The sequence below is a fragment of the Coregonus clupeaformis genome, unplaced genomic scaffold (assembly GCF_020615455.1).
Source record: "Coregonus clupeaformis isolate EN_2021a unplaced genomic scaffold, ASM2061545v1 scaf2536, whole genome shotgun sequence".
Classification (NCBI taxonomy): domain Eukaryota; kingdom Metazoa; phylum Chordata; class Actinopteri; order Salmoniformes; family Salmonidae; genus Coregonus; species Coregonus clupeaformis.
The window spans coordinates 3,661-15,705 of NW_025535990.1; the positions used below are offsets into that span (position 1 = coordinate 3,661).

General features: G+C 42.7%; 1 protein-coding gene across 1 annotated transcript in view; it reads left to right on the plus strand.

Moving 5' to 3' along the window:
* Window positions 1-496: 496 nt before the first annotated feature.
* LOC121552335 (ABC transporter G family member 20) overlaps window positions 497-12,045 on the plus strand; it is a gene marked incomplete at its 5' end in the record, with an annotated part of 41,495 nt that continues 29,946 nt past the window's right edge. Inside the window, 3 exons of the mRNA XM_045219613.1 lie at window positions 497-651; window positions 7,875-7,982; window positions 9,087-9,180. Coding sequence (XP_045075548.1) covers window positions 497-651; window positions 7,875-7,982; window positions 9,087-9,180 — 357 coding nt within the window. The remainder of the gene's footprint in view (window positions 652-7,874; window positions 7,983-9,086; window positions 9,181-12,045) is intronic.

Here is a 12,045-nt window from a genome sequence, read left to right on the forward strand (position 1 = left end):
ATTGTGTATTTATTCCTTGTGTTATTATTTCTAAATGTTTCTCTCTGCGTTGTTGGGAAGGGCCCGTATGTAAGTATTTCACTGTTAGGCTACACCTGTTGTTTCCGAAGCATGTGACACAAATAAAATTTGATTTGATTTGACACGTGCACAAATGCACCTCAGTTCCAAATCGACTCCTAACCTTTAGGCGCTATCTCAGTGTATCGGCATGTGACTATAATTACCATGACAACATGATGATATGTTAACATAGAGTACTGGAGCACAACCCACAATTTGTGTTTGTCTCTAAAACATTTTCTTGTCTATTTTCATTTTACATTTGTATAGAAAACCTTTAGTGTTTTTTGTCTTTCTCACCTTTGTATTGTGTTATTTGTTAAGCACTTTGAAATGTATCCTCTGCATCGTCTGTAAGAAATGTGCTATATAAATAAAGTTTGATTTGATATCAACACAACACATACCGTGACATAACATTGTGTTCCTTTAGGACCTGGCGTTGTACAACGAGTTTACCATCAGTGACACCCTGACGTTCTTCGGACGGATCCACGGCCTGTCATCTAAGGACACTCAGGCACGCATTAACTTCCTGGTGGACTTCCTGGACCTACCTCAGAAGAGCAAACTGGTCCGAAATCTCAGGTAACACAACCGTACACAGGGGTGTCTAGCATATGGCCCGCAAATTAATTTTATTGTTAATTTAATTTTTTTTTATTAGGGGGAAAACAATCTCAATAGACATTTTAAATAACAAAAACTAACTATGTAGAAATGATAATGGACCTACATTTACAGTCTCTTCACTCTGTCCAGCTTGATAACAGTCATCTATAGTCTCTTCACTCTGTCCAGCGTGATAACAGTCATTTATAGTCTCTTCACTCTATCCAGCGTGATAACAGTCATTTATAGTCTCTTCACTCTGTCCAGCTTGATAACAGTCATCTATAGTCTCTTCACTCTATCCAGCGTGATAACAGTCATTTATAGTCTCTTCACTCTGTCCAGCTTGATAACAGTCATTTATAGTCTCTTCACTCTGTCCAGCGTGATAACAGTCATTTATAGTCTCTTCACTCTGTCCAGCGTGATAACAGTCATCTATAGTCTCTTCACTCTGTCCAGCTTGATAACAGTCATCTATAGTCTCTTCACTCTGTCCAGCTTGATAACAGTCATCTATAGTCTCTTCACTCTGTCCAGCTTGATAACAGTCATCTATAGTCTCTTCACTCTGTCCAGCTTGATAACAGTCATCTATAGTCTCTTCACTCTGTCCAGCGTGATAACAGTCATCTATAGTCTCTTCACTCTGTCCAGCGTGATAACAGTAATCTATAGTCTCTTCACTCTGTCCAGCTTGATAACAGTCATTTATAGTCTCTTCACTCTGTCCAGCGTGATAACAGTCATTTATAGTCTCTTCACTCTGTCCAGCTTGATAACAGTCATTTATAGTCTCTTCACTCTGTCCAGCTTGATAACAGTCATCTATAGTCTCTTCACTCTGTCCAGCTTGATAACAGTAATCTATAGTCTCTTCACTCTGTCCAGCTTGATAACAGTCATCTATAGTCTCTTCACTCTGTCCAGCTTGATAACAGTCATCTATAGTCTCTTCACTCTGTCCAGCTTGATAACAGTCATTTATAGTCTCTTCACTCTGTCCAGCTTGATAACAGTCATCTATAGTCTCTTCACTCTGTCCAGCTTGATAACAGTCATCTATAGTCTCTTCACTCTGTCCAGCTTGATAACAGTAATCTATAGTCTCTTCACTCTGTCCAGCTTGATAACAGTCATCTATAGTCTCTTCACTCTGTCCAGCTTGATAACAGTCATCTATAGTCTCTTCACTCTGTCCAGCTTGATAACAGTCATCTATAGTCTCTTCACTCTGTCCAGCGTGATAACAGTCATCTATAGTCTCTTCACTCTGTCCAGCGTGATAACAGTCATTTATAGTCTCTTCACTCTGTCCAGCTTGATAACAGTCATCTATAGTCTCTTCACTCTATCCAGCGTGATAACAGTCATTTATAGTCTCTTCACTCTGTCCAGCTTGATAACAGTCATTTATAGTCTCTTCACTCTGTCCAGCGTGATAACAGTCATTTATAGTCTCTTCACTAAGTCCAGCTTGATAACAGACATCTATAGTCTCTTTACTCTGTCCAGCTTGATAACAGTCATCTATAGTCTCTTTACTCTGTCCAGCTTGATAACAGTCATCTATAGTCTCTTTACTCTGTCCAGCTTGATAACAGTCATTTATAGTCTCTTTACTCTGTCCAGCTTGATAACAGTCATCTATAGTCTCTTTACTCTGTCCAGCTTGATAACAGTCATCTATAGTCTCTTTACTCTGTCCAGCTTGATAACAGTCATTTATAGTCTCTTCACTCTGTCCAGCTTGATAACAGTCATCTATAGTCTCTTCACTCTGTCCAGCTTGCTAACAGTTATCGAAACGGAAGCTACACAGTCAGGGTGCATAACAAATTCAAAAAGTGATGGATAAAGGACTATATATTTTTTTATGTTGACGTTAAGGAAATATAATACATTTTAAATGCATCCCTCAGGGCCTCTGTGAAGAGCGAATGCGACCTGCAAGATGTTATGGTCCACATTAATTTGCCGTGGATAGTTTCCCCTTGCCCATGACGAGGAGAGGTTAAATACAGAAGCCGTGACCCATGTACTCATTATGGAGATGGAATGGAGTCATCAGTGCTGTCCCCAGAACACACACACACCTTTGTGGGTTAATGGGTTAGTGGGTCTCAATCGCCTCCCTCTCTTCTAACTGGCATTGGTCCATTATTACATCATGTCCACAAAACCATGTGACCTGTGCCTAGAGACTATGGCTGAGTCCCCAATTGCACCCTATTCCCTATACACTATTGCACTAGTATATCCCATTTGGATCTGGGGACAACGTAGGCTACAACCAGGGCTAAGATAGATAGAAAGAGAAGGAAACTGTTTCCCTGTTACATCCCTGTTAGTGAGCATTTCTCCTTTTTCTGTTTGTGTCACGGGCTTCTGTCAAAATGCTGTGGAGTCAGCCCGCCCTGTCTGAAACGGTGGCTAATTACCATACATTTTGGTGGGGGTGCATATAACCATAGTATTACAGTGTTATTGATTTTATGTATTTAATAATCATCATAAAAATGTATTCAACTTCTATTTGACCATTTAATTAACACAATTCAACCGCACAAGGTGATACATTATATTAATGCATTTGATGTGATTCACAATGTTGCATCTTATATGGCTGTCAAATAAAGCAGAACCAACTGCTTTCAGTCCCAGTATCCTTCCCATATTGGCCCGAATGACTGTACAGAAGCAAGGCCTCCAGAGAAATGTGTCTTAACTAACTCACCAAAAATGTCATAGTGTAATTGGCCCTTGAACCTGTGTGAAAACACTGGTGTGGCCTCCGGCTCTCGGCATCCCCCCTTGTACCTCACAAGGACCCAGTGCTGCCCTGTAGTAGAATAAACACTAAGGCTGAGTCTCAAATGGCACCCTGTTCCCTATAATATAGTGCACTACTTTTGACCAGAGCCCTCTGGGCCAAGTTCAAAACTAGTGTGCTATCTAGGAAATTTGAGACGCATACTAAACATTCAAGTTACCTCAGTCGAAGCTCACCAGACTTCCAAGCAACAGAAACGATTTACCTTTCAGTTTCAGAAAGTGGAAAATAGGCTAGGTATGATGAGCTCTCTACCTGCCCTGTTTCTGTCTCTCTCTCGCTCTCTGTCTGTGCCCTGTTTCTGTTCAACTCTCTCTCTCTGTCTCTCTCTCTCTCTCTATCTGCCCTGTTTGTCTGTCCACCTCTCTCTCTCTCTCTCTCTCCCTCTCTCTACATGCCCTGTTTGTTTGTCCACCTCTCTCCCTCTCTCCCTCATATTATGTCTATATACAGTGTTGTAACGATGTGCAAATAGTTAAAGTACAAAAGGGGAAATAAATAAATATGGATTGTATTTACAATGGTGTTTGTTCTTCACTGGTTGCCCTTTTCTTGTGGCAACAGGTCACAAATCTTGCTGCTGTGATGGCACACTGTGGTTTTTCACCCAGTAGATATGGGAGTTTATCAAAATTGGGTTTGTTTTTTAATTCTTTGTGGATATGTGTAATCTGCGGGAAATATGTCTCTAATATGGTCATACATTTGGCAGGAAGTTAGGAAGTGCAGCTCAGTTTCCACCTCATTTTGTGGGCAGTGTGCACATAGCCTGTCTTCTCTTGAGAGCAGGTCTGCCTACAGCGGCCTTTCTCAATAGCAAGGCTATGCTCACTGAGTCTGTACATAGTCAGGTATTATGCCTCTGTGTACTCTCTGTTTAGGACCAGATAGCATTCTAGTTTGCTCAGTTTATTTTGTTAATTCTTTGTGTGTCAAGTAATCATCTTTTTGTTTTCTCATGATTTGGTTGGGTCTAATTTTGTTGCTATCCTGGGGCTCGGTGGAGTCTGTTTGTGTTTGTGAACAGAGCCCAAGGACCAGCTTGCTTAGGGGACTCTTCTCCAGGTACATCTCTCTGTAGGGGATGGCTTTGTTATGGAAGGTTTGGGAATCGCTTCCTTTTAGGTGGTTGTAGAATTTAACGGCTCTTTTCTGGATTTTGAGAATTAGCGGGTATCGGCCTAATTCTGCTCTGCATTCATTATTTGGTGTTTTACGTTGTACACAAATAATATTTTTGCAGAATTCTGCATGCAGAGTTTCAATTTGGTGTTTGTCCCATTTTGTGAATTCTTGGTTGGTGAGTTGTCTACTTGAACAGATTTACTGTCAGGGCCCATGTCTGACAGAACTGGGCAGAAGATCTAGGTGCTGCTGTAGGCCCTCCTTGGTTGGGGACAGAAGCACCAGATCATCAGCAAACAGTAGACATTTGACTTCTGATTCTAGTAGGGTGAGGCCGGGTGCTGCAGACTGTTCTAGTGCCCTCGCCAATTTGTTTATATATTTGTTGAAGAGGGTGGGGCTTAAGCTGCATCCCTGTCTCACCCCACGGCCCTGTGGAACGAAATGAGTGTGTTTTTTGCCAATATTTTACGCACACTTGTTGTTTGTGTACATGGATTTTATAATGTCGTATGTTTTTCCCCCAACACCACTTTCCATCAATTTGTATAGCAGACCCTCATGCCAAATTGAGTCAAAAGCTTTTTTGAAATCAACAAAGTATGAGAAGACTTTGCCTTTGTTTTGTTTTGTTTGTTTGTCAATTAGGGTGTGCAGGGTGAATACGCGGTATTGTCACGATCGTTCATGAACGAGAAGGACCAAGGCGCAGCGTGATATGCATTCATATTTATTTCACGAATAAACGCACAACCAAAACAACAAACGAAACGTGACGTCCAAGGTAGACAAATAACATACCTCAAACTGAACAAGATCCCACAACTGACTGGTGCCAAAAGGCTGCCTAAGTATGGTCCCCAATCAGAGACAACGAGCTACAGCTGCCTCTGATTGGGAACCAACCTGGCCAGTTTTCCTGCCTGTGTTGTGGGATTTTGTTGTGTTCCTGTTTAGGCTTGTGTGTTAGCCCTTTGGACCGTCACGGTTAAGTTTGTTATTTTGGTGACTGTGTCGTGTGTTTATTATTTAAATAAACATGTACGCCTTTCATGCTGCACCTTGGTCCGACCCGTTTCTTAAATTTATCATTGTTGTTAATTTTGTTTGGTTTTCTGTTTGACATTTTTAGATTTAATAGGGAAGCTGAGAGGTTAAATATACTGTTTAGGTTTTCTACTGCCAAGTTTACACCTTCACTATTACAGTGAAACGTTTTGTCCAGGAAGTTGTCTACAAGGGATTGAATTTGTTGTTGCCTAATTGTTTTTTGGTAGGTTTCCACACTACTTTCCTTCCATCTATAGCATATCTTAATATTATTCAGTTCCTTTGGCTTTGATGCCTCATGATTGAGTATTCAAGTAGACTGTGATTTTGCTGTGATCTGATAGGGGTGTCAGTGGGCTGACTGTGAACGCTCTGAGAGACTCTGGGTTGAGGTCAGTGATAAAGTAGTCTACAGTACCTCTGCCAAGAGATGAGCTATAGGTGTACCTACCATAGGAGTCCCCTTAAAGCCTACCATTGACTATGTAAATACCCAGCTTGCGACAGAGCTGCAGGAGTTGTGACCCGTTTTTGTTGGTTATGTTTTCATAGTTGTGCCTAGTGGGGCGTATAGGGGAGTGAATGCTGTCACCTCCATGTATGTGTTTGTCCCCCTTTGTGCTGAGGGTGTCAGGTTCTTGTCCAGTTCTGGCATTTAGGTCACAACAGACTAGTACATGTCCCTGGGTCTGGAAATGATTGATTTCCCCCTCCAGGGTGGAGAAGCTGTCTTCATTAAAGTATGGGGATTCTAGTGGGAGGATATAGATAGCACACAGGAGGACATTTTTCTCTGTTGATATCATATCCTTTTGAATTTCTAGCCAAATGTATAATGTTCCTGTTTTGATTAATTTAATAGAGTGAGTTAGGTCTGCTCTATACCAAATTAGCATACCCCCTGAGTCGCTTACCTGTTTCACACCTGGTAGTTTGGTGGATGGAACTACCAGCTCTCTGTAATCTAGAGGGCAACCAGTGGGTCCATCTCCTCTATATCATGTTTCTTGTAGGATGACAGTGTCTGTATTTCTGGTGGACCTGGTCCTAAAGGCTGTTCAAGTCCAGGGTGGAGTGGTGGGCCAGGTAAACATTTGGTTTTGAGGCACAGTCACAGGAAATACTTGCATTTACCCGCTGTATGGAAGCAGGGTGGAAGTCTTGTCGTGGTAGCAGGGTGGAGATAACCACTTGTGTGTTGGGGAAAGTAGAAGAAGCTTTTTCAATCACTCCCTTGAGTGCTGTGGCCACCCTTTCCTGCTGTGCTCTCAGGTCATTTGTGCCTGTGTGTATTATTATGTGGCTGGGTGATCCTAGTCGGTCCTTAGACAGAAGGTCTAGGGCGCGCTGGGTGTTTGGACACCAGAGTTTAGACACTGTATTTGGGGGGGTGCTCAGAGGGGGTGGTATCCCCTGGGCTTGGGGTTCTTCATTTGTTTGTCCAGCTGTGATGTCGAGGCTATGGTCAGGGTCTAGGGTGGACTGTTCTGCTGCGGTGTCGAGACTTTGGCCAGGATCTGAGGTGGGCTGTTCTGCTGGCTTCTCTGCGGGGGGTGGCCAGCTCTCTAATGGGTTGTTCTCTGTCACCCGTCATCGTTCTCACCTTCTCCTCCAGCACTCTGATCCTCTCCTCTAGTGCTCTGTTCTTCTCCTGCTCTTTCTCCTGTTGATGTTGTCTCACCACAGTCCAGAGTGCAGACATGTCTCTCTACACCTCCACCTCTCTGGGTCTGGTTGAGGGGGTGTTGTTGAGCTGGACAATTTTTTTGTGCTGACTGGAGTGTGTTCACCTGCTGTTCCAGCTCCACCTGCCTTACCTCCAGCTGGGTGAATCTATCCTTCATTTCGATGAGGGAGTAGTCCTCTGTGCTGGGAGGTTGACTTTCCGCTTGGGGTTGCTCGTCTGTGGGGTTGTATAATGAAGAGGTCTGGTCTGACACGCTTGTGGTGGGGTTATCTTTCTCAAGAGAGAGCTTATCCCATTCTCTCATCGGAACAGGCAGGTTAGTCTTGAAGGGTTTCTCTGCCTTGCCAGCCCAGCTAACACACACACTGCATTACACTGAGAGGCAAACCAGTGAGGGTGATGCAAGTCAAACAATGGCAGCTCGATGGAGCAGATAAATAACAGAGTATATCAGGTGTTTTATGTAACGTGTGTGTGTGTGTGTGTGTGTGTGTGTGTTTACAGCGGAGGGCAGAAACGGAGGGTTTCTCTAGGAGCAGCCTTACTTCAAAACCCCCAGTTATTGATTCTGGATGAACCCACAGTCGGGGTGGACCCTGTGCTGAGAGCCAAGTATGTATTGACCACACACACACACACACACACACACACACACACACACACACACACACACACACACACACACACACACACACACACACACACACACACACATACACACACACACACACACACACACACCCTTCTACAACAATTCACCTGCTTCACATTTCCCCCATTTACATCCAATATAATGAATCTCATAGACAATCTTAAGATAACATAGCAGTTTATGAACAACACTCTCGCTCAAACACTCTTAACCTGTCAAATACAACTCTCTGCCCCCCATTACAGAAACCATATTGTCTCTCATTCAGAATGAGTGTATACGTCCTGTTGGAAGTATCTGGGTGTGTAATCTAATTGTGTAATAGTACCAGTGCTCTGTTACAAAGCCCAGCCAAATCAGAGTCTAGCCAGGGTAATCCCAGGCAGGTCATAAGATTAAAGGTGTGTCCCAAATAGCACCCTTCATAGTGCACTACCAGGGCCCATATCAGCACATTGTTAGGTTATTCTTTGTGTGACAGGTGGTTCGCCCAAACCGCACTCGTGTGATGAGTAACCTTGATTAGGACCTTGAGACTTGTGTTAGCTCCCCGAGCTAATGCCTAGGCTTTAGCTCAGTGGGATACACACAGTGTTGTTGTGCACTAGATGATCACATTTGCACACTTTCTCTTTGTATCTCGACTACTCCAGGTATGGTAGCGCCATGTCCCAAATCGCACATTACCTATATAGTGCAATACGTTTTATTTTAATGATTTTATTGGGTTTTATCACACAAGAATGTCATAGGTTCTTATCACAGGGTTGCATCAGTACTGTACTTTGGAATATAATCAATAAGAAACATGAAAAATCCAATCATACGTTCAGTAATCACACCACAGTACAATACTATAATGCATTTAAAATATCCATACTGTAAACAACATTATCCTATAATATCAAACCCATTCTGTATCCCATCTGGTGATAAATGGCTGGTCTGGACACATCAGCCTTATAGTGCAATACTTAAGTAGTGCACTTTATAGGGAATAGGGTGCCATTTGGGACGCCCAATAGGATGTTGCCCTTAAACTGAGTTGTGTCATGTCCCTGTAGGATCTGGCAGCATCTAGTAGATATTGTGAAAACTGGAAAAGTGTCGGTCGTCATCACCACTCACTACATAGAGGAGGCCAGGCAAGCCAATGTGGTAAGACACACACACACACACACACACACACACACACACACTGTCCTTTTGTTAAATGCTCCTCTGTGAACGATGTGCCTTGTTTATCTGTTGACAAGAGGAAAAGGGGAAACACAGCCCAACTGACCGTCACTCCATAAATACTTTATGAGCAGGCATTAATGAGGTCCCCTCCACTGAGAAACAATGGGTCCTTTGATAGTTCCTCTAGTTCTTCTGTGTGTCACCTTTTTAGAAAGGGGGGGGAAGAGGTGGACTATGGGTCTGCGTGTGTGTATCACAGCGTCAATGGTCTGGTTGGCTTGTCTTCAATCAGAACACACTTCCAGTTATATGGCCCCATGTACTCCATCAGACTGGCAGTATTCACTCCCTATCCTGGCTGGTTCAAAGTCTAACGCCTAGGGAGCTACTGCTCTGTAAATCTACAGATTAGGTTACTGTAAAACCTTTTTTCCCCGTTTTCCTCTGAGATGATGTTTGCTTCTGAACAGCCTTTTTTTCCTCAGTGAGGAAATTAAATGTGAAAGAGCGGTGAAGGGAACAAACATGAAGGATGCAGCACTGAGTGGATGTGTTGGTCCTGTACCACACGGACAATTAACTACTGTCTTTACATGCCATATGTTTTCATGTCTTCTTAGAGCTTCATTTGAGCAAACATTGGTTGTTTGAGATCCATATGTGTGCTCGTAATATACTCCTAACAGATTCATGAGCCGATTCATGAGCAGGTCAAAATAAACATACAGTAAGAATATACAGTAGATTGTCTGTAAAGAAGTGTTAAGATGTGAAAATGTACAGAAAACCAAAGGACGAAGTCTTTTACAGTATATCTGGTTAAGTGCCACTATGCGCCCTGGTCAAAAGTAGTGCACTAAATAGGGAATTGGGTGCCATTTGGGATGCACAATAGATATAGATGACCTTTACCCCACATAGAACTGTATCAATAGGCAATTTTTACATTTACATCTTAATCATTTAGCAGATGCTCTTAACCAGAGCGACGGATCAGATCTCACTTCTCTGTTGTTGCCAGTTCCAACATCATGCTTGGCCACTAAGGCAGAAGTGAAAGTAGTGTGAAGTGGATAGTACTGAATTCTCCTTTTAGCTTCTCACACTCAAAAAATATCTTTATTCGAAACACACTGATAAGACTCTCTCTACGTTCCAAATGGCACCATATTATTGTTATAGTGCACTACTTTTGACCAGGACCCATAGGGCTCTCGTCAAAAGTAGTGCACTATGTAGGGAATAGGGTGCCATTTGGAAGACAGGTTCCTTGTACCACATGTGTAATGTATTCTAAATGCATTTAGAGCACCATCTATCACCACACAGTGTGTTATAGTCTACAGTACTACCTCTGTGTTATATACATCCATAAGGACTCATGACTTCATAATAAACACCTTATTGATCATCAGTTTGTCAATGGCTGTCAGCGTCTGGGTGAAGTGGTGAAACGGAATCAGGCGCAGGACACAGAACTGAGCAAAGTATGGCTTTACTAAACACAAAGTAAACAATAGCAAACCCTCCACGCAGGGAAGAGCAAAAACAACAGCTCAACAGACGACGTAACAAAGAACAATCACGCACAAACCCAGGAGGGAAAACAGAGGTAATATAGGGAAACCAATAAGACTAATGAGTAACAGGTGTGAATAATAAAGACAGGACTAGTGAGAGACAGAAACATAGATCGGTGGCAGCTAGTACTCCGGTGACGACGAACGCCGAAGCCTGCCAGAGCAAGGAGGAGGGGCAGCTTTGGCTGTGTCCGTGACAATGGCCCAATGCAGATAACAAAATGAGCAAATACTTAATTAGACCTAATATTTTCGATATAAACCGGCGAGAAGCTTACAATTTAAATAATTGTGACATAATAACAACAATGCTCACTAATTAAAAAAGAAAAGTATACTAAGACAATTACATGTAAGACAAAGAGAAAGAATAACCCACCTTGGTTAAATGACACCCTGTGGTAAAATCAGGGTCCAATAAAAAGAAAGAGAGACAGAGAGAAAGAAAGCACTAAACTGGACTACATGTTGACAGACTGCTGTTCAGAGGGCTGAGTAAAAACTGGACTACATGTTGACAGACTCCTGTTCAGAGGGCTGAGTAAAAACTGGACTACATGTTGACAGACTGCTGTTCAGAGGGCTGAGTAAAAACTGGACTACATGTTGACAGACTGCTGTTCAGAGGGCTGAGTAAAAACTGGACTACATGTTGACAGACTGCTGTTCAGAGGGCTGAGTAAAAACTGGACTACATGTTGACAGGCTGCTGTTCAGAGGGCTGAGTAAAAACTGGACTACATGTTGACAGACTGCTGTTCAGAGGGCTGAGTAAAAACTGGACTACATGTTGACAGACTGCTGTTCAGAGGGCTGAGTAAAAACTGGACTACATGTTGACAGACTGCTGTTCAGAGGGCTGAGTAAAAACTGGACTACATGTTGACAGACTGCTGTTCAGAGGTCTGAGTAAAAACTGGACTACATGTTGACAGACTGCTGTTCAGAGGGCTGAGTAAAAACTGGACTACATGTTGACAGACTGCTGTTCAGAGGGCTGAGTAAAAACTGGACTACATGTTGACAGACTGCTGTTCAGAGGGCTGAGAAACAAGGTAATCTCCCAGCTAAGAAAATCAAAAGCCAACTTCATAAATGAGGCGAAGGGTGATTGTAAACACATTTGGAAAAACAGACAGTTTAACAGGAAAGACACATTTAAGGGAGATATACAACTGAAAGGTGATGGTAGATTGATGGAGGATAGCGACTCTATAGCCACTATTTTAACAATGTCTTTATTCAGTCTGTACTAGATCTG